General features: G+C 40.6%; 3 protein-coding genes and 1 non-coding gene across 4 annotated transcripts; 2 read left to right on the forward strand and 2 right to left on the reverse strand.

Annotated features, from left to right (window-relative positions):
- Positions 1-151: 151 nt before the first annotated feature.
- Positions 152-270, reverse strand: LOC127142680 (5S ribosomal RNA). Its single transcript, XR_007813640.1, has one exon. It is a non-coding gene; the product is annotated as a 5S ribosomal RNA (ribosomal RNA).
- A 531-nt stretch (positions 271-801) lies between these two features.
- lg7_1h1orf198 (linkage group 7_1 C1orf198 homolog) lies at positions 802-6,277 on the forward strand. Its single transcript, XM_018679506.2, has 6 exons — positions 802-1,169; positions 1,951-2,001; positions 2,161-2,271; positions 2,671-2,838; positions 3,317-3,676; positions 4,227-6,277. Exons 1-6 carry the CDS (start codon positions 864-866, stop codon positions 4,281-4,283), a joined length of 1,053 nt encoding a protein of 350 aa, XP_018535022.1. The 5' UTR covers positions 802-863; the 3' UTR covers positions 4,284-6,277.
- Positions 6,278-9,545: 3,268 nt separating this feature from the next.
- On the forward strand, positions 9,546-14,179 carry clec11a (C-type lectin domain containing 11A). The gene is made up of 5 exons (XM_018679505.2): positions 9,546-10,059; positions 11,016-11,130; positions 11,369-11,476; positions 11,819-11,902; positions 12,961-14,179. The coding sequence occupies exons 1-5, from the start codon at positions 9,967-9,969 to the stop codon at positions 13,371-13,373; spliced, it is 813 nt and encodes a 270-aa protein (XP_018535021.1). The 5' UTR covers positions 9,546-9,966; the 3' UTR covers positions 13,374-14,179.
- A 307-nt stretch (positions 14,180-14,486) lies between these two features.
- Positions 14,487-19,878, reverse strand: selenol (selenoprotein L). The gene is made up of 9 exons (XM_018679503.2): positions 19,697-19,878; positions 18,487-18,565; positions 18,296-18,349; positions 18,060-18,105; positions 17,340-17,467; positions 17,106-17,220; positions 16,029-16,151; positions 15,379-15,516; positions 14,487-15,245 (listed from the first exon to the last, which is right to left on the reverse strand). Exons 1-9 carry the CDS (start codon positions 19,800-19,802, stop codon positions 15,111-15,113), a joined length of 924 nt encoding a protein of 307 aa, XP_018535019.1. The 5' UTR covers positions 19,803-19,878; the 3' UTR covers positions 14,487-15,110.
- Between the last annotated feature and the right edge of the window lie 727 nt (positions 19,879-20,605).

Raw genomic sequence — 20,605 nt, forward strand, 5'->3', positions numbered from 1 at the left:
GACCCAAGGGCTCAGAACAGGGAGATTTCAGTTCACATCAGACAAAGTAAAGAAGCGCAGGGTCGCTAAAAGTGGCACAAGTGTAGGTAGAAGTTCGGTCTCCACCACAGAAGCAGTAGCGTCCACTGTTGATAAAATGTCGGGGTAGAAAAGCTTACAGCACCTGGTATTCCCAGGCGGTCTCCCATCCAAGTACTGACCAGGCCCGACCCTGCTTAGCTTCCGAGATCAGACGAGATCGGGCGTGTTCAGGGTGGTATGGCCGTAAGCGAAAGACGTTGGTAACTGAAGGGTCTTTATACCTGTTAACACACTATAAGTAGTTGTCACAATAAGAATGTTCTGTGTATAGATTCTGATAAAGCATGTCACTGTGTCTGTTTGAAGTCATTTTTGTCCAAAATGTATTGAAAAAGACATCAGTGAGCCACAGCTCATTCAGAGTGATAATTTGGTCCATTGTAAGCAAAACCCACACTATAATAATCATTCCAGACAAGCTAAAGACTCCTTCAAGCACAGTGGCAGATTTGTGAGACGCCATATCGCGTTCCTTTTAACTGCCGAATCGGAATCTAACTTCAGCGTCGCTGAGTAATGGACAGAGACAAAATCAGGGAAAACGACATAATATTGATTTCAACACCAAACTACACGGTGGAGTGAGAAAGTCAATGGTTATTAAATCCCCATTATTTAAAAAAAAAGCCGTTGAGCCGTTGCGCATTCGAAGAGAACCACAAGATGGCGTCGTTAACACAGGAATTGCAACTGACTGCGTCCTTCCCTCCCACCGCCCACACAGCGATGAACAGCAGTTTCCTCTTCCTCACAATAACAACAGCAGCTGGTAGCAGCTAAAGATGGCCACCGCGACCATGGCGGGGCCCGATGGCCACAGGATGGAGGAAAAGAAGTTCGAGTACTTCTCCTCCATCAACTCCATGGCTAATAAAATAATGCAGGAGAGGGAGAAAATCAAAGCCAAGCACGGTTCGTCCTGGGAGAAGATGACGCCGCAGGAGCAGGACAGCGCCATCGACAACTGGATGATGGATCCCCATATCCGAGCCCGATACGCTATGCACAGAGTTGACCGTGAAGAAGTGGTCTGTTACCCTAAATTGCTCATTCAGACGGGTCAGAAGATAGTACATTTTGGAGAAGAGGTATTTTAACCGCATGTTGATTGATAATGGATCGGTTTGTGAGAGTGTTTTAAGGTCATAATAGCTTGTTTTGTCATCGTTGCTAACTAGCCACGTAGCCATTGAAATATGTCGGTGAATGTCAGTCACTGAATGACTCTTAAGTACAAATGAATGTAAGCCCCTACCCATTAGATAGATAGATAGATAGATAGATAGATAGATAGATAGATAGATAGATAGATAGAGAAGCATTCAGTTCTTTAGCATCGATTTACAATAGGCTATTATTTGTAGACAAGCCAATAATAGTTGAATACTGAAATTCTGGTGCTCTTATTTTGAAAAATATCACCAAAATCTGTGTATAACATATGTATACGTTGGTCTAAACGCGTTGTATTCATTGTTACACTGTTATAACCTTATGTTCCTACATCGATGAGACATAACATTATGACCACCCTTGCCTTGCATGTTGTTGGTCCTTTGAGTGCCAGCAATTCACAGACACTTAAAGACCTCTGAAGGTGCCCTGTGGTATCTGGCACAGAGATGTTAGAAGATGTTAGAAGCAGATCCTGTAAGTTGCAAGGTGGACTACGCGTATCCCACGAGTCTTGCTGTTTCAGAGATGCTCTGACCCAGTTGTCTGGCTATAACCTCTTGGGCCCTTGTCAAAGTCACTCGGGTCTTTCCACCTGCCCTGTTCTCCAGCATCTAACATACTATTCTTTAAGGTAGACCCTGCCTATAGTATGTGTGTAAGAAAACTAACTACAGCATGCATGTCTCTGTTTAGGATATAACCTGGCAAGACGAGCATTCTGCCCCCTTCTCATGGGAAACCAAGGTAAAAAAAAAAAAAAAAAAAAATAATTCACAAGTTTGATACAAGTGACTTTAGACAGAATTTTGAACCGATTCATTTTGTTATTCTTGAAGTATTTCTTAAAAGTTTGATACATTTATATTATTTATTTCCCATGTCTATATAACTCATTTGTTTCAGAGTCAGCTGGAGTTCAGCTTGACATCAGGCTCTGCAGAGCAGGGGATTTCTGCCTTGCAGGCAGATTCAAAGTCTGCAAAGGCTCCTCATTCCAGCCAGCTTGGAACCAAGGTATGATTAGCCCTCATAGCAAAGGTGATTTTGAGTGAGTGTACTGAGGTTTGATTTGAATTATTGACTTGACTTAGATTTATACATTTGTATTTTAATGCATGGTTTTATGGGACTGGACCAAACCATTCAAGCATAAGAGAAGTATGGAGTGATATATGAAAGTTGCCTAAGGAACTTTAAGTCCTTGGGATGGACAGTATCCTAAGTCACAGAGGAAGAGGAGGAGGTGTGGATGGCCTAATTGTTTCATGTAGTGTTCTTGTTAGATGCTGCCTCTTACCTTAACTTTAAGACAAATACACCTTCAAGAGTTTTATCAGATGGACTGTGCTATTGATCATTTTATAAATGTAGTTTTTATTATTTTGTTAATTAAGTTATTGTATGATTGTGAAGGTGTCTGTCAGCGAGGGCCGCAGGCCAGAGGAAGAGTCGTCTTTCTGGAAGATCAGCGCTGAGAGGTCCAGGCTGGAGGGGGAGCAAGCTGACTTCCAGTCCTTGACCCCCAGCCAGATCAAATCCCTTGAGAAAGGAGAGAAACCCCTCCCCTCCTACCTCCGACAGGTACGCATTTAAATCTGCAAGTGTTTCTTATTATCTGGTGGCGTTGTCAATTCAAGTAACATATATCTTTGCTGCGTTTAAATGCTGAGGTTCAGGCATCCCATTTCTGGTCTGAAATAGTTTCTAACAAACAGCAGATTGAAAGTAAGCCCCACTCCTCCAACACTTGTCACTTCTGTTATCACACTGTGTATCCTGAAATAGAGTCTAGCCTGAAGCTGAGATAACTGACATCTGTGAAGCATCCACAAGTGTCAGAGAAGCAGATGGCGAACACAGCCAATTTGCAGTAAAAAAAGCAACAATGATGTCTAGTATGTCTCTGGGTGCTCTACTTTGCTCTTCTTTCTTTTCTGCTTTCCTGCACTTTCCTACACAACTATACAGCTCTTCTTTTTGAGCCCTGTCTGAACCTTAAACATGTGCACAACTTAAAATCTCTGAAAATGTCAGAAGTAATATCATAATTTTCCTACAGGAGACCTCTGTCACCTCCAAGGAGCCTGAGGCAGCAGAGTCCCACCCTCCAGCTCCTACCAGGTCCACAAAGCAGAGAGCACCCAAGCCTCCTGCTCCCCAGCCCCCCGTCCCCACTGCTGTTAGCGCAACGCCGGCGTCCATCTCCATCTCGCCAAACCCCGCCCCGCCTGTCAGCGTGTCCTCGACGGTTGCGGGATGGGAGCGATCTCAGAGCACCTTGCCGTCGGTCAGCAACACCCTGGACGAAATGTTCTCCTCCAGCCTGATGTCAAAGCCCTCCAACATCTCCACCAGTGTGGAGAAGGAGAAAGAGGAGGAGGCCTCACCAAAATTGGACGCCAGCCCCACCTTTTCCCAGGTGAGCTCTGAAACAGATAAATGTTTCACAGTAAAAAGAGCACATTTTCTAAATAGAAGTTATTGGATATATTAGATATTATTTTCTACAGCCATATTTTACCCTTGCTACCAAATGATCATACACAGTCATACAGATGACTGATACAGGCTCTCTGACTTTTCTTCACAGTGGATTTAATTGTAGTTTAGCTTTTGAATTCCTGCTAAAATCACATATCAACAATCACTCAGTCCTGTGGTCAGCCCTGTTTTGTTTTCATACCACAAATGAACCGCACCTCAGTCTGACTGGAAGCGAACCAAACCAAGCTTCTCAGTCTCTGTCCAGTTGTTTTGTCTGATTAACAGCTTTCACACGAGCCCAAACAAACAAACCAAACCCAGTCAGTAAACAGAATTCATGTTAGCTGTAACAAACAGGCTAGGTGTAAAAGCATCCAATAAAATAAATCATTTCTAATAGGGAGTCATATGTGCAACATCTTCAGCCTCTGACAGTGATTAACACAAGTCTCCCTCTGCCTCTCCTGCCTGTTCCCGCTCCTCAGTTCAACACAAGCAGCAGCATCCTGAAGACTGGATTTGACTTCTTAGACAACTGGTAAACCACAACGGAGACCAGTCACCGCTCTGAATGAATCATCATCATCATCACCCTAAAGAAGGACCACACTGCCATGACTACAGACATCCACATCTAGATTTAAGAAACACCAGTCTCTTTAAAATGACCACATTATGTTCTTGTAATTATCTTCAGTGGCTTGTTAAGACATTATCTCACCGCCCGTGTGCTGGTGTGTTTTTTCCCCCCTGCTAGAAGAGCTCCCTGTCCTCTCCGACAAGGGTTGAATCTTCTTAAATGTCTTGCCAAACATCCCCTGAACACATAAATGTAGAGTAAGCAGGGATTGAACCACACAGAATGTGCACACTGTCCCTCACTGTGCATTCACACTGCGATCAACTTGGTTGAAGGGTGGGGAATTAGGAAACTATGATCTCAGTTATACTTCATGCATGGGAACACCAGATAGCCATCAAGTATCTAAAAAGTGTAAATGCAGTCATAGTCATCAGAGACTTGAGTGAATGTTAAATTCTATCCAGATATTGATAAAGTGTAAATGTTATTCTTCCTCTGGCCTTTTATAAAAGCTTCAGGTTCATTAAACCACCTTTTGGACTGGAGTGAGGCTGAACCCTGGAAGAACTGAGACATGACACAAATTCAAGTGTGTTAATTTGTATCTGTCTAGATATGGGACATTTAAAGTGACAAGTGTATATGGAGTCTGTGCTGCTAACTTGCTTGTCCCTCTCTTTCATTACGTACATTGATTTATTAACATGTCTGTCTAGCTAGCCACAATAATAAAGAACAAAAAAACAGGATACCCTAAATAACACTACTTCAAACCCAACCGCTAATCCCAGCTATGGCTGCTACTGTTCCCCAAGGACAGTTGTGCCATCTTTGTACATTGTCGTCTTTCAAATTAAAGACAAACCGCTAACTCGTTTTACATTTACTATTAATATCTATGGTAGATGAAAACACATTCTAACTGTCAGGGGAATAAAATATTGTGGAAATCCAGTGGCTTTTATTAGCTAATCCCAGCAAACAGTTGAGTGGTATCCACATTTTTTCATATTTAAAGAACATTAACCACTGGCTACACATCCCTTGTATCTCTGGTGACCTGTTGATCACGTTGCTCACAGTGTGAATGCACAGTATCGGTGTGACTTAGCTGCCTTGTCATTTTTAGACGCTTAATCTAGGAAGCAAGAACAATTTTATACCACGAGCATGTAAGATTTTCATCTGTGCAAACACTACAAACTACTTATTTTTTGTTATGAAGATTTTGCTCTCTGATGTGCTTTTATTTATACCTATATATTCCTATAAACCTATGAGTTTTAGAGTTAAAGTAGTGCTCAGTGCTGCAGTCCCGGTCCACAATGTGCAATGACCAGAGATAATGTTCCTACTGGTTTTGGAATTCCTGGAATATCATGGAAGCTTGTTTGGATGGAGAAAATCATGGAATTGTACCCATTACATCACTTTATGGGGATATTAAGGAATCTATTTCCAGCTTCATTGAATTAGAAGATGGTTTTCATCCTAACTGAAGTGGAAACCAGACTGTTGCTCTCTTTGGCATTAAGAAAATAGAAACAGGAGGGAAGAATAGCCATGGAAGTGCTCGAACTTAGTCATGGAAAATTCACGGACGGCGTGTCCGGGCTGCCGTGGGAACCTGTTACAGATGTCCTGTATGGTTTTTAGCTCCTTGACAACACTTCCTCACCACCTCACTCACCCCTCCCAACTTTCACCCTTGACCTCAAACTAGTGCTGAGCAAAGCTAGTGTGTATTGATAAAACGCACTCGTGTTTTAGGTAAATGGGCAGGCAATGTAGTGATTTGTAACACTTGTGTCACAGAGTTTACATGACTAGAGTACTATTTTACTGAATTTTATATTTATCCGCTGATTGTATCTTCTGCTATACATGTATATTGCACTCATGCATTTTGAGGTCACAGATTGGAAGGAAATAAATAAATGAAAGTCAAACCTGTTTCTTATCTTCGCCTGTTCTTTTTGAGGTTTGGTTGGACTCAAACTTCATTCCTTAACAATAGCGAATGGTGTTTTCCAGTTTTTTTCCTGCTGAATTTCACATGGGTGGGGGAAAAGAGAAGGTCACATCATCAGTCAAATTGATTTCAAAATATGTGAAAAACTAATTGGGAAAAGCCAAAAGTTACTCTGTTAACCCAAAGATTTTGCCTCAGGGTGGTCAAGGTTTTCTTTTTTTTTCATTCATTGAGATTGTTTTCCTGCTTGTTTGCATTCTTGTTGACCTCCCTCTCAGCTCCATGACATCAATTCCTCCAGCTGTAATTTCTACCAGATCCAAAATGCCATTTAGGAAAGGAGGAGGGAAGGATGTCCGGTGCTCAGGGGAAACTTTGTGCTGTTTGGTTAAACAACACATTGGCCCAGTTCAGAATCATCAGACCTCGTTCCACTGTCTCCCTCGGGTGCAAAGCAGCCGTTCTGCAGTATGTATTTAGGGAAGCAAGAGCAATACTGTGTTACACAGATAATGTATGATGTTAGGCTGAAACAGGGCAGGTGAGGCTGTGGCTACCTGAGGTAGACCCAATCATGAAGCAGAAGTTTTACTGACTTTGCAAACAACAGGTCTTTGATGTGTAAATTTGGCAGAGAACCCCTTAAGTTGTGCTACATTTCATTTTTTTACAGTGTGGCTGTAGCACTAAACATCAATAATTTGGGGACACCTACGTCTCTATATATTATCTATCAGTGTTGGTCTTAAAGGTACTGAATGTTTGTGTTCATCATCCCTCATGCTGAACTGAGGCACCTCTGTCCAGTCCAGTCCAGCCGCCTCCCTGCAGCAGCAGCACCACCCAACACTTCCAGACCCTGAATAGCTGCTTTGTGTTCCCTCTCAGCTATGTTTTCAACAAATGTTTGGGGTGAATGAAGAGCACTGCACGGTACTGAACTTACAACGGAACAGAAACAGGACTGTTATTGTGCAAGAGTGTGTCAACTTGTGTCTGACCAATAAGGCAGCCTGCTCCTCAGACATGACACTTTATTAAACTAAAAATAAAACCATAGGTCCTCTTTACAAAGCTGTGTTCCAGACTTGTGCAAGTCTGAGAGTTGTACAGATAACTGGAAATCTAGTTGAGTCATTCAGATGCTTTTGCACTGATGAGATGATAAGTGCAGTTCAGCCCTATCGTATGTTTGACTGTGCAAGTGCAGACACATTTGTTTTACTTTCATATACGATAATCTTGTGGATAACAGTACTTAATAGTTATGGTATAAATTGACAGAGTACTTTTAAATATAATGCACATACATTAAGCGATTGACTTAGGGCTGCAACTAACTCATCAACATGTCAACTGCTACTGCAATTTCCTAGAGCCCAAAGTGACCTCTTCAAATAGTTTTTGTGTTTGATGAATAATCCAAAATCCATAGATACGGAATTTGATATCAAATAAGACGAAGAAAAGCAGCAAATCATCACATTTTAGAGGCTGGAAAAAATAGTTTTGGTTAATTTCCTGTAGCTCCACTAATTATTTGAGCTCTACTTTGATTTAAGTGCACTTGCTTTGATTGATTGTTTTCAATGTAATTTCCTGGCATGAAAATCAGCAAGAACTGCCAAGTTCAACATAAGGAAACCCCCCTTTTTTTTGGTTGGTCAACATTTGTTTCCAGACTCTGGTTTGAATCCAAACTGAAGTCTGGAAAAGGTCTGAAGTTTTGGACTCCATCGTGTCCTGGAACAGCTGTGCATGTGCAACCATCCTGCAGACTCAGACACATCTGTCCCTCTTAGCTGAAAGCAGTCCCAGTCGCTGCCGGAGCTCCTCCCAGTCTCCACATCCCTGAGCCCTGCCTCGGTCGCTTTCCCTGGAAACTGCTGAATTCTTGTGGCATTTTAACTGGCATACCTCCCACAGCCACACACACACACAGACACGCATGCACAGGCATTTACATAAGGTCCTTCTCTTTTCTTTTTATGTCATCATTTCCCTGGAACAAATTCACAAAGTCCTATTTCTCTTACCACCAATTTAGTTAATTATACTAGAAAAGACTGGCAAGCAGACCCAATATTTAGCCAAATTAATAAAAGAGCTGTGTGTATATGTATGTTTTTGTGTGTCTGAGTGTATGTGTATGTATGTAACTGAGTTTATGACCACAGTATCCTCCTGTATACAGGGGTGCATTGTAATGAGCTGAACTCAACATTTAAGCCTGAGATAAAACAGGCAAAGAAGAAAAGTAGTTAGATAAAACTTTACATTTAAAGCAAGACCATGAAACTTTTGAAAGAGCAAATAAAGAATTCCCTCCTGAAAAGCTAGATCCATAAGCACTAAAACACAATTTTGTTTTATTGTGTTTTGCTGCAGCTTTACTTGGTCTGGTATGACCAGTAGCTTAAAGCTGCTAATGTGACTGCTATTGTGACTCTTCTTTAACCGTGCTACACACTACTACATACAATGTTTTAGCATTTAATAGTTTGCCACAGTGCCTGCTTTTAAAGGTGCTATATGTAAGTTTTTGCTACCGCTACATACCCAACGTTAGAGTTAACAGCTGTTTACTCACCAGTCCATAAGAAACGTTGTGACTTCAACATCAAACTTCATTCCTTTGCTCGCCAAGAGTTGTCTCCAGCTGTGGAAAGCAACGCCAACGTTAACTCTTGATTTGCTTCTACTTCTATAACTTCTTTTCCTCTGCTGAATTTAGCATGCTAACCAGCTAGCCCCTGCCTGTCCTGTCTCATAATACAGCTTTGTGATGGTGAGTCACTGTAGCATCCAGTGTGCCCTCAGTCCAACATGAGAGGATGAAGAAGTAGCGCTGCCCACGGGACACAGTAAACCCAACCGTACAAACTTACATAGCTATGTTGGCACCTTTAAGCCAACATGGACAAGAAGTCCTAAAAGTGCCATAGGTCGAATTATAGCAGCTACTGAGCTTACATGTTTTTTACTCAGATTAAATTAGTTTTCAGATAAACCAAAGGGTCAGAATATTCTGCAAAGTTGGTAAAGTTAAAGACAAAGTGTTCCTTTATGGATGAATGAAACTTCTTCCATTGGGTTAGCTGAAAAATACATGGTCACAAAGCTGAGAACTGGGCTGTTTTCCTTTGTCCATGAACAGTTGACAGTCAGGAGATACATGGTTTCCACAGGACAGAGACCTGTGATGTTGGCCCCATATGTAAATCTGCAGTGTTCACACAAAGAGTGGAAACGGGAGGTGGGAGCAAAAACAAAGAGCTTTCCTGTTGCTTGGCAAGAAAACAGAGACGTCTTCAACAAGGCAGGGAGAGGAGAGAGACAGCAGGCAGACACCAGGGATGTCATTTTGATTTTTGTTGGTTTATACCTGTGCATTTACACTTCTCTGTTCTCTCTTTTTCCTTTTTCTTTTCTTTTTTTAAAGGGGAGTGTACACCAGCTCCCATTCACATTTCTAATGGGAGATTCCTGCTGCTTTTCTGCTTTGCTGCGCTCTGAATCACATCTCTGAGGGAAGCACGAGGGTCAGGAGGTAAAGAAAAGTGAAAGAGAGAGAGAGAAGAAGAAGAGTGGAGAGAGAGAGACTCAGAAGGTGCAGAGAGGAGGGTTTTTTTGCTGCTAAGAGAAAAGCAGAGTTATTAGGAAGCAGAAAATGGGACCGGCTGCAACCTCGCTCGCTCTCCTGTGTTTATGTTCTCTGGGGTTGTGTGTTCCTACAGGGACGGCTGCTGCTGCACCAACACAGGTCAGGACTGTATCACTGTATCACTGTGTGCTCTGTCTCTTTTCTTTTTCTAACATGAACTCAACTGACTTAAATCTACATTTTTTTGGAATTGGGGATGTTCCTCTTACTGCTGTGTCTTGCATTTTTAATGCTCTAAGGTTTGCACTATACATGTGTGTTAGGAGAGACTCAGGTCTGTATAAATCAAACAAAAATAACAAAGATTAATCATTTTGCTTAAATCAAAGCTGATATGCAAAAAAATCTGCCTCCAGAAAATAAAGTATCACATGAAAGGTGTTGGCTTATCTATTGTAAGTGATGATGTCACTGAACATGTTAAAGATAATAATGGTGCAACAGCAGTGACTTAATGATGACACACCCAGAGGAGCAGGTTTTTCCTTTACATCAGACTTTAAACTAAAACACTGTGTGAACCTGATCACAGTGATACACATGATTATAATGGTGTCGCTGATAGTGTGTGTGAAGTGTACATGGTAGTTTTTGACAAGTTAGCAGTGGCTGCAAATGTCCAGTTCTGACATATGAACTAGAATTTAACTGTTGAGGGTAAAAACACAAAAAAACTAAAAGCTTATTTCCACTTTTTAAGTCGGGCAAGACGGGTTAAAAACAAACAAATCTACAAACCTGACATTAGACTGATGATTTTACAACCATTTCATTCCCAAGACTGTTTGCTGCTGCCTGTCCCAGAGGTTTGCAGCTGTATGAGAATATACTTTCTTCATCCGTGAAGCTCCTTAATCTGAAATGATTAGAATTAGTTAAAGCCCTTCTTGCAACATAATTACAGCAATCCTTCATAAAAGACCGTTGGTGAAGTAACATAACAAATAATAGAGGTCTAATGAAGCTGGGTTTGGTCTCACAATGTGATACAGAAAGTGACATCATTGTGATTTTTCTGTATGTGTGTGTGTGTGTGTGTTTCTTGTGTGTTTCAGGCGTCTCTGCCAGAGGTGAAGAAGGCAAGAGGGGATGTTCCTGACATTCTGCCAGAGCCTGAACCAGAGCCAACCAGCCCCCTGTCAGACTTTGAGAACTCGTACAACTACGTCTGTACGTCACTGTATACATTTACAACTCATGTTCAAAGCCTCGTGTAGCCAAACACTAAATATCTGTATCATATATCAGCCATAAGTCTTATCTCTGCACTGAAAAGCAGCACAGTAATATTTCATTTTATTATCTGAAACACATGTGCATTCTTATGTGTTCTCTTCCCTGTTATTTTTTTTTCTTCATTTCCTCCTCCCTCATACTTTACTGTGCTCTATTGTATTCTATCCCACAGTATCCAGACTAGCCGGCATGGACCAGGCGATCCACAAGCTGAACGTCGGTCACTACACGCTGGATGTTAAAGTCAGTCAGCTGATGGACCGTCTGACCAGGATGGATGGTGAGACACTCACCTTCTCCCATAATCTACTCATAACATCCACATATCTCTGTCTTTTCTCAAGCTATATTTCCACTGCACATTAGCATCTACTAGTATTATTTAAAATGAATAAATTAAGACACTTCAAACTTTCCAAATTGTAACTTGTAGCTGTGATTTGCTTTGTCATAGATAAAGAAACAGATAAATAAATATCCTCCAAAGATCATTATTATCATTTAATCCCAGTAAATATCCTCTAACAATGCTGTCAAGTTGAGAGAGGACTCATAAGAACGATGCCTTGTAATAACATTTATGTGTCCTTGTTTCTGTTGTTCCCCGTCCCTAACATGGCAGCTAAAGTCGGGGAGCTGGAGGACAGCATCCGCGAGGTCTACCAGCACAGCAAGGACAACCGCAAGGAGATGGGAAGACTGGAAGGTACAACTGGGTTACTCTCCTTCAGATGTCTTTCCTGAGAGACACACGGTTGACGGGAAATGCCAGGCAATCTTTCTGGTTTTCCTCTATCTGAGGTTTTATATTTGTAGACATGAACTGTCCGAGACTGAAAACATGTAAGAGTCTCTGAGATTAAAAGATGATGGGATGTGAGGTGAGACACTCAGGGACACTTGATTTTTACTAATTTACCACACTGACTAAATAATATGTGAGATGTTATCAGTTATCAGTCAACTGTAAATGCTGTGTTGCAGAGCAGATAAGGTTTTACATGGAAATCACAGGTCTGTGAGACCTGCACTTAAAACCACACACAGTACACGAAAGGCACATGATGCAACATGCAGGAGTCAGTGTTCAGTATTATGCAAATACACAGGGTAGTTTCACTGCAGTGCAAGAATCACGTTCAGGCAAAATCAGGGTCTCAGGCTCACTTTATGTTTGTATCAAACAGGTGTGCTGTTACTATGTGACTCATCTCTGACAAATGGAGGAAAATATCACCTTTCTTTGGTCTTCTCAATGTAATATTTTAAATTACAGAAGAAATTAGGGCTCATAAAGATTACTGTCTACTTATCATCCAAATAGTCCTACAGCTTGGAAGGATAGTGTCAAGTTTCCAGACACAGTTCTGGAAACTGGTCATTTGCTCCAATGTCTGGTAGTAAAACCCAAATTTAAAGCTGCACTAACCAATATTTTAACAGAAACTAAGGGACAAATGACTGTGCAATTTGAACACGGTAGTTTGTAATGTGATGAATCCAACTAAGTATCACTGAGTCTGCTGTTCACCTCAGCCCTGTGGACAGTTTTAGTGTCTTTCAGCTCGTTGTTTTGGTTTAACTGCTGCAGCTTTACCCCCAAAAGGGGTGAATATTGGAGTTACATTCATCAGATGAACACAAACACATCTCAGAAGCATGCTAATTTATCTCTGTGTCTACTGTCTTGTGGTATACAGTGGTGCTGATAAAGTCAAAAAGTGATGAAGCACCTGCCTTCTTTGCCTTCTCTCTGCTTCTTAGGTTGCCAGAAGGGAAAACGGATGGGATACAAATGTTACCTGGTGTACAACAGCTACGAGGATTACGCAGGAGCGTCCAGAAAATGCTTGGAGCGCGGCGGCCGCATGGCAATGCCCCGCGACCGCAAGGAGCAGGAGGCCCTGGCCGACTACGTCAAGTCCTTCTTCCACCCAGGGAACTGGCCCGTCTGGCTGGGCATCAACGACCTGCGATCTGAGGGCATGTACCTTTTTGAAGACGGGACGCGGGTCTCGTACTTCCAGTGGCGCAAGCATTTTCTGTCCAGCCAGCCGGACGGAGGGAGGCGGGAGAACTGTGTGGCGATGTCGTCAGACGACGGCGACTGGTGGGACCACTACTGCGATCGGACCATGAACTATCTCTGCGAGTTTGATGACAGGGTGGCACTTTAAAACAAACACTTTCCAAGATAGCTTTACCTTCCCACCACCTTACTACTACTTTAAACAGTATATTCTCACATAACTTATTTCCCTTTAAAAGACACTTTAAACATACTTGGGATGGTTGCTTTCACAGGTGAGGAAGTCTTCAATTCTCCATTGGAAACCTGGTGTGTTTTAATATGAGTATAATTTCATTTTAATATACAGTTTGTGTAGCATTGTTTAAGTAGTGCCAGTCATGAAAATATTTCATGGTATTTTAGGTTTTTAGGGTGAAACGTGTCTCAAATGCGCACAAATTTCCGTACTGCTATTTAACTTCTGAAAGTAGAGAACAAGACTTTATCAGATAATGTTAATATTATGAAAATGATATTATTCATGCAGCTGCAGTGATATGAATGTAAGCCAGTCAGGACTCTGCTGTGATGAAAATCTAAATATTTGTTCAAAATTTCCAAAAAAGGGAAAACAGAAAAAGCTGGGAGTGCTTCCTTAAGAATCAGCACATACTGAACCTCTGGAAGATATAAATCAGTGTGTGTGGGTTTAACTGGACTTAGGCAGGGTTACTCTGTTACTTCATATCTTGTTTTAACAAAGTCTGGTACAGGGCGTGACTGCACTGTTAAACTGCTGATTCTCCAACATCTTAGGCAAGAACAGGTCAACATTTTTAAAGCTTTCACCCCCCAAAACACATTACTGTATGTGAATGTGTCCTGAGTCCTACAGTATATATAATGATAAAGTTGTACTGTACAGAAATGTCTGATTGTAAATGTTTTTAATAAATCTTTACTAAACGTTGACATGGTTCACAGTGTAACTTTCTGATCAGTCAAAAACGTTAAATAGGTAAAAGATTTTCTTCGTCAGTAAGGCTGGGTATTGATTGAATCTGTTTTGATAAAGCACTTGAGACAGTTTTGGTGCCAAAACAATATATATACAGTATATATATATATATATATTCAATATATATATTTAAGAGAGAAAGTTTGTTTTAAAATGTTGAATGTTGTCTAAATACATGTAACCGTACAATAACTTTTCTAAATTAAATAGCTACATTTTGATATAAATCAGGAACAATCTGATCAAATAATAAGTCAACAATCAAACGATCAAACAGCAGTTTTATCTTTTTTTCTCCTACAGTAAATCTTCAAGTAGAAAAGATTTTTATCTGAAAATGTATCTGCATCAAAAGATGCAGGTTGTGGTTGATCAACCACATGGAGGAAAATTAGTTCAAGTAGACAAAGGTAACATCATGTAGCATGATTTCTGGGTAATGTAGTTATCATTAAATTTTACTGTATACTTCCTAAGTTAATAGTAATGTTACCTCTCACTGCCACTGGGAGCCGCCATTATCCAAAGCAGCTCAATGCAGCTTCTAAATAAAGCTTTAAAAGCTATAGAGTCTAATATTATAGATCTGAGTAAATCTGAGTGTTCTTTTCAAGTTAAATAAAACTCATATAATATAAAATTACATTAGTTCTACTCATTTTAAAATGTTACCATCACAGCACTGACACAACAAAGAAGAGCAGTTGTCTTTGTCGCACAGTTTTCCATCAGTCACACCTCTTCATGGCGTCATGAGTGCGAGACGTGACGTCACTAACGTGAGTCAAAGAGCTGCTCTTCCTCTGTGGTGTCAGTGATGTGTTAAATCAAGCCAGGCTGTGAGTCTGCAAGCGCTCACAGCTTTTAGTCCACATACTGATGTTTCTACAGGTCGGCGGAGCAGCCGGCAGCGTCCACGACCCGCAGGAAGTCCTTCACAGTCGGCCTGTCCAGAGGGTTTTTACACGGGTGAGAGAGAAGCACCTTCCCTGCTTCATCCAGCAAAAAGTCACCTCCCATCTGAAACAATAAAAACATATTAAAGCTGCATTAATCAGTATTTTTTTCATCTTAACACTGGATTATAAGTAGAAAAAAATCTGAAATGCTACATATATTAATAGCCACTTTTACAGCTCACACATATTCATACCTGGTAGATGTCTTCCAGCAGGCGAGGAGGGAAGTCGGGGAAATCTCTGTTCACAGCTCCGTACTCTGAGTACTGCAGCAGGCAGCCGAACTTCATCACCTTGGCGTAGGACGAGCCGAGGCCAAAACTCCTGTAGACCTGTGGCGGAGAGGACGTTTACTGTATTAGAAAAATGCACTTTGCTCCCTCAGAAACACATTCTGTCAGATTTATATAACCAGAAACACAAAGAGAACATTCACTCGGACTCAGCAGCATGACAAGTATTTGCTGGGCGACCTGATCAGGTTCTTCACACACACATTATGATTGATTATTGCTTAGGCGGCATGTGGAAAATCCTCTCTGTCTTCACATTTGGCTGATTGCCCTTGTTTCCATCTCACATCCACAAACATCTGGTGACTGACTTTTCCGAATAAGAGGTCTGGAGGCGTTTATGACACATCATCAAACAGCTGCTAAATCCTCTGCTTCCCTCAGCTGTGGCTTTATTTTTTATGTTTGCGCTGAGTCAGACCTTTAATTTCCATAATCTTTAATCTTAACGCACCTGCCCACCAGCACTGAATATAAATTCAAATCCTAGTTTTTTAGAATTCCCTTAATTTCCTTATTATGTTATTTAAATTAAAAAACACATCCCCAACCTTTCTCTGTGGATCCAGCAGCATGTCAAAGGTACATCCAGTCTGCTCCAGCCACAACTGAGCTCCCTCAAAACTGCCGAACGAAACCACCAAGACCTGCAGTGACCGAGCCTCCAGGACAGTCTGCAGAGGAACAGAGTGAAACAAAATGAAATATAACCACTAATTACAAGCCGCTCTAAGAATACTTAAGGATTCTGTTAGACTTTTCCACATTTTTGTTTAAATGCCAGTAACTTATTTATATAAAAGTAAATGGGCGGTGGCTAAAAGGCTGAATGAAGACGGTCATTTTGGGAAATATGTTGGAATCATTTGTAGCCAGAGAAAAGATGGAGGAATATGTTTTAGGAGACCACATGATGAAGGGAATAGTTCAATCATTTTAGAAATATGCTTACTTGGTTTCTTGGAGTTATATTAGAAGATTAATACCACTCTCATGCCTGTTCGATAAATATGAAGCTACAGCTGGAAGCCAGCTGAGCATGAGAAGTCACTGCTTCTGGCCAAGAATTAACCTGTCACACGACTCCTCATAAAATCAGCACTTCTTGTTTTGTTGTTGTTTTTATTAACATTTATTTATAGCAAGAAAAGCCACAGAACAACAGCAGCTCCTGCATCCTGCTTGTTAAAACCACTGTCTTTGTCAATGGAGACTGGTAGTGACACATAACAATGTTTTTGGTTAAACAAAAAGGTCTGTCTCTGTAGGGATCCTCTCCAATCAATCACTTGTACACAAAAACATGGGAAAATAAGACCCAGGTCCAAAAATACCAGAGTTGCCCTTTAATGCTGCCAAGATATTCAGTATGCAAGTCTGAAAAAAATCATGTTAATTTGTAGCAGAGCAAAGTTTTTCTTTTCCATCCCATTCATCATTTTGTGGCCTCAGATTAGTTTTATCTTGTGACCACATGTAACCTCGGAGCTTTGCATAAACAGATGCAAACTGCTTCTGTTAATCAACACAAAATGTGATGTGATGACGCAGCGTCAGACTGAAGTTAAAAAATGTTTTTCCTAAAAAATAATGACTGACAGTGACGGTCAGATTAAATGTAAACTGACCTGACTGGCCTGCAGCTCGGCCACGTGGTCTCGTCACGGCAGTCATCCAAAGTGTCTGATGAGGACCAGCAGCAGCTTCTGACCCTGACCCAGGTAGTCACCCAGAGTCACACTCCTTTAACACAACAACTTGATGAGGAACCAAACTGTGGTTTTTAATTAACAATAAAACACATTTCTGTCCAAGGCTGGATCAAAGTGGTGAGACTGTAACCAAACAGAGCGTGAACTCACTTCCCACTCCGTCCATCAGTGAATGGAGTTTCAGGGCTCAGACTGTCGGCGCTCTTCACTCCTGAGAGCTGTCCGTCTGTTGTCTGCAGGTCTCTGTCCACACTCTCCAGGAAGGAGTCCCACTCACTCTGCACACACGAACAAGTCGTTTAAATCAAATCAGTCAGTGTGAATGCATAAAAGAAAGCAATGGAAAATTAAAAAACTGTCAAACCAGAGCTAAACATGTTAATCCAGTTTTCTTGTTTCTGGACGGCAGCCAACTGTAATGTTCTTTATCCATTAATCACATGTTTAGAAAAATGAATCAGAGTGCAAACCACACAAAGATATTCAAAGAAAACCACTAAATTCTCACATCTGAGAGCTGCTTTATAACAGCTTTATTAAATGTTTTTCACTTTACAAACACACATATTTACTACAAGCTGTCATTTTACGAGACATTATTAGAAACATACAGAGGTATTTTTGAATTGTAAATAATTGGTGGAGAATGTGAATCTTAAAATTAGCTGTAATAGACACTTTATATACAGTATTTCCATAATAAGATGGAGTGGGTTAGTGGGTTAAATTAAATTCAAAACAGAATATACTGGTGTGAATATGTATCTTTACTGTATGTAATTATTATTTTAAGTCCTAATGAGCAAAATTAAATGAATACAAATTCAATAAAACAATTAAAACATTTAAAAATCCCTCTCACATACAGACCTCCAGCTGCAGCAGCTCCTCCACCTTCTCTCTCACTGCTGCACAGCTGCAAAAAAAAAAATAAAGGAACTGCATGATACGTATGACGCATACATGGACTGATCCCAAAAACATAATGCGTCTTTCATGAAGTGTTAATAAACTGTCATAATTCATCTAATAGACATTTAAACACCCACACAACATGTATTTATTATGATCATCATCATTTTGTGTGATTATACACCCACACTTACTGGTAAGACTTCTGCCAAACGGCCTCTGCTTCACTCTTCTTCTTCACTCCGATGCTGCTCAACAATAACAAAACACTAAATTGCTTAACAGTATAAAAGCCTGTGAACGTTTTGATTAAAACAGCTGATTAACTTTATTACACTTTGTCCAAATGACTGTGTTTCTGCAGGTGTTGAGGACCTTTCTCTACCTTTTGTAGAAGTCTGTTCCTGCTGTCATCAGGCCAAATAAAGTGGTGATCTTATGTGGGACAAAATTCTCCAGGGAGGCTGCGTGAGAACAAAGAGCCATATTATTGGCCTGGCTCACTTTCGCAACGCCATTATGTTGGCAATAAGCATGACTGGGATTACAACACAACACTTTCTTGCCAGTGGGGCTTTTAATCCAATGACTTGATCACACTGATCTACTTCAACAAGGCACAAAAAGGTTCTCCTGTGGCCAAGATTGTGAAATATTCAAAAGGAGATCTGTGGACTACATTCATAGTACATGGTATCTGTGACAAGCATGGTTTAGTTTAACACCTTGGCTGATGAAATGGGTACGGGAGTGATCGCAGATTACAACTGCAATTTAGCAGAATGTTATTCAACTCCTTTGGACTGGATCTGACGTTTAATCCCACGTAGTGAAAAAGTAACCCCAGACTCCGTTCTAATTCTCTCCCTTTTAAAGTTTGTATGCTTATTGGAAAAAACAAATGAGTTATTCAACAGTATTAAATATTAGGTTTAAATGTATTCAATGCTTCCTTCAATTCGGCATTAATATAATCTGGTCAGGGACCGCACTTAAGTAAAATAGTGTCTTCTTCCATCTAACTAAGCCACTTAAATCCAGCATTTTTGAGAAATATCAAAACTGGGCGTTCATAAAATGAAGTCTCGTTCTAGTAAATGCACCTTCTGTTTAGTAATATGTTACGGAAATTATTTTTCTTTTTCTTTTTTTTGTGAAAGAATTGATCTGACGTTGTAGCCCCAGACTCCATTCGAGTTTCCAGCATTTTAATGCGCTTATGCTTATTTGGAACAATATATCGATCATACAACAAAGCTAAACATACTTTCTGAATCAGTTTAATCTCCTCTTGCATTCGGCATACACATAACCTATTAAAAGCAAACTTTTGCCTTTTATTATTGGTTCACTGTGTACCCTTACAGACTTAAAACCCTGTAATGTAACCGGAGCAACCTTAAAGTTGAAATTTCATAAGCCAAGGTACTACTTTGTGTCTTATCTGTGCCGAATAACTCATAAAACCAAACCAACCTCACTCAACATACAAGTCGCTTTCTACTTTGCATCTACTTTCCTTCGCAACAAAACACATATTAAAACACTTGAATTTTTCAATGAAGTCTGTCACTCTTCCTCTCGCTCAGTCCTACCTTCTGCATCCTGCTTGGCTTTCTGGAGGATAACATTGCCCAAGTTGACCAACAGAGTCAGACCACTTGTCAATGTCTCCTCTGACACAGTCACATCCTCAGCCATCGTTGCCGGCTCACGCCTCAGGTCCTCACACAACTGGTAGTGAACGGGCAACCATGTGAGTGAAAATACATCCTGGTCACGTGACAAAAATCACGTGGCGTCAAAACCTTGTATTCAGTTTTTCTGCAGCACCTACAGGTGACAGTTAAGACTTGCAAGACAGGAGGGCTGAAAGGGGGAAAAACAAAATAAAAAAAAACATTTAATCAATTGATTTTATGAATAAGCAACGTTTTAATGTAATAACAGTACTGGGTGAGGTCTTTATTACTCGTTTATTACTCTATTGTGGTTCATATTGTGGTGATAGTGGCTGTAACCTCAGCTCGCCATTACACAATCAAGAAATGTAACCTGCCTTGTTAATCAACACAATATGTAGTTGAGGCTATGTTTATTCTGGAACAACACAGAGAAGTGTGAGCGTGTATGCTGCAGCTTCACATGGTTAAAGATTGAAGGTAAAACAACACGACTGAACTGATACACTTGCTGATCATGGAAGTCTCAAAATTCTGATGAGCAGCTCGACACTGATCACACTGACTGTTATAACAAGACATGTCTCGCATTATGGATATATATTAGACTGTTTTCTACCGAGATAGCCCTTTTTATTTAAGCCTAAGATATTTTTTGTTTGACCAGACTCCATCTGACAAAAACAGCAATTTTACCTCTTAGAACATGGGAGTTGTTGGAATACCACTGCCTCGATTGGTTAGTTTATTTGTCTTATTGTGTGGTACTTTTACTTACTATGAAGGATCTGAATACTTCTTCCACCACTGAAAGTAACATTA

Source organism: Lates calcarifer, linkage group LG7_1 (genome assembly GCF_001640805.2).
Source record: "Lates calcarifer isolate ASB-BC8 linkage group LG7_1, TLL_Latcal_v3, whole genome shotgun sequence".
Lineage (NCBI taxonomy): Eukaryota > Metazoa > Chordata > Actinopteri > Centropomidae > Lates > Lates calcarifer.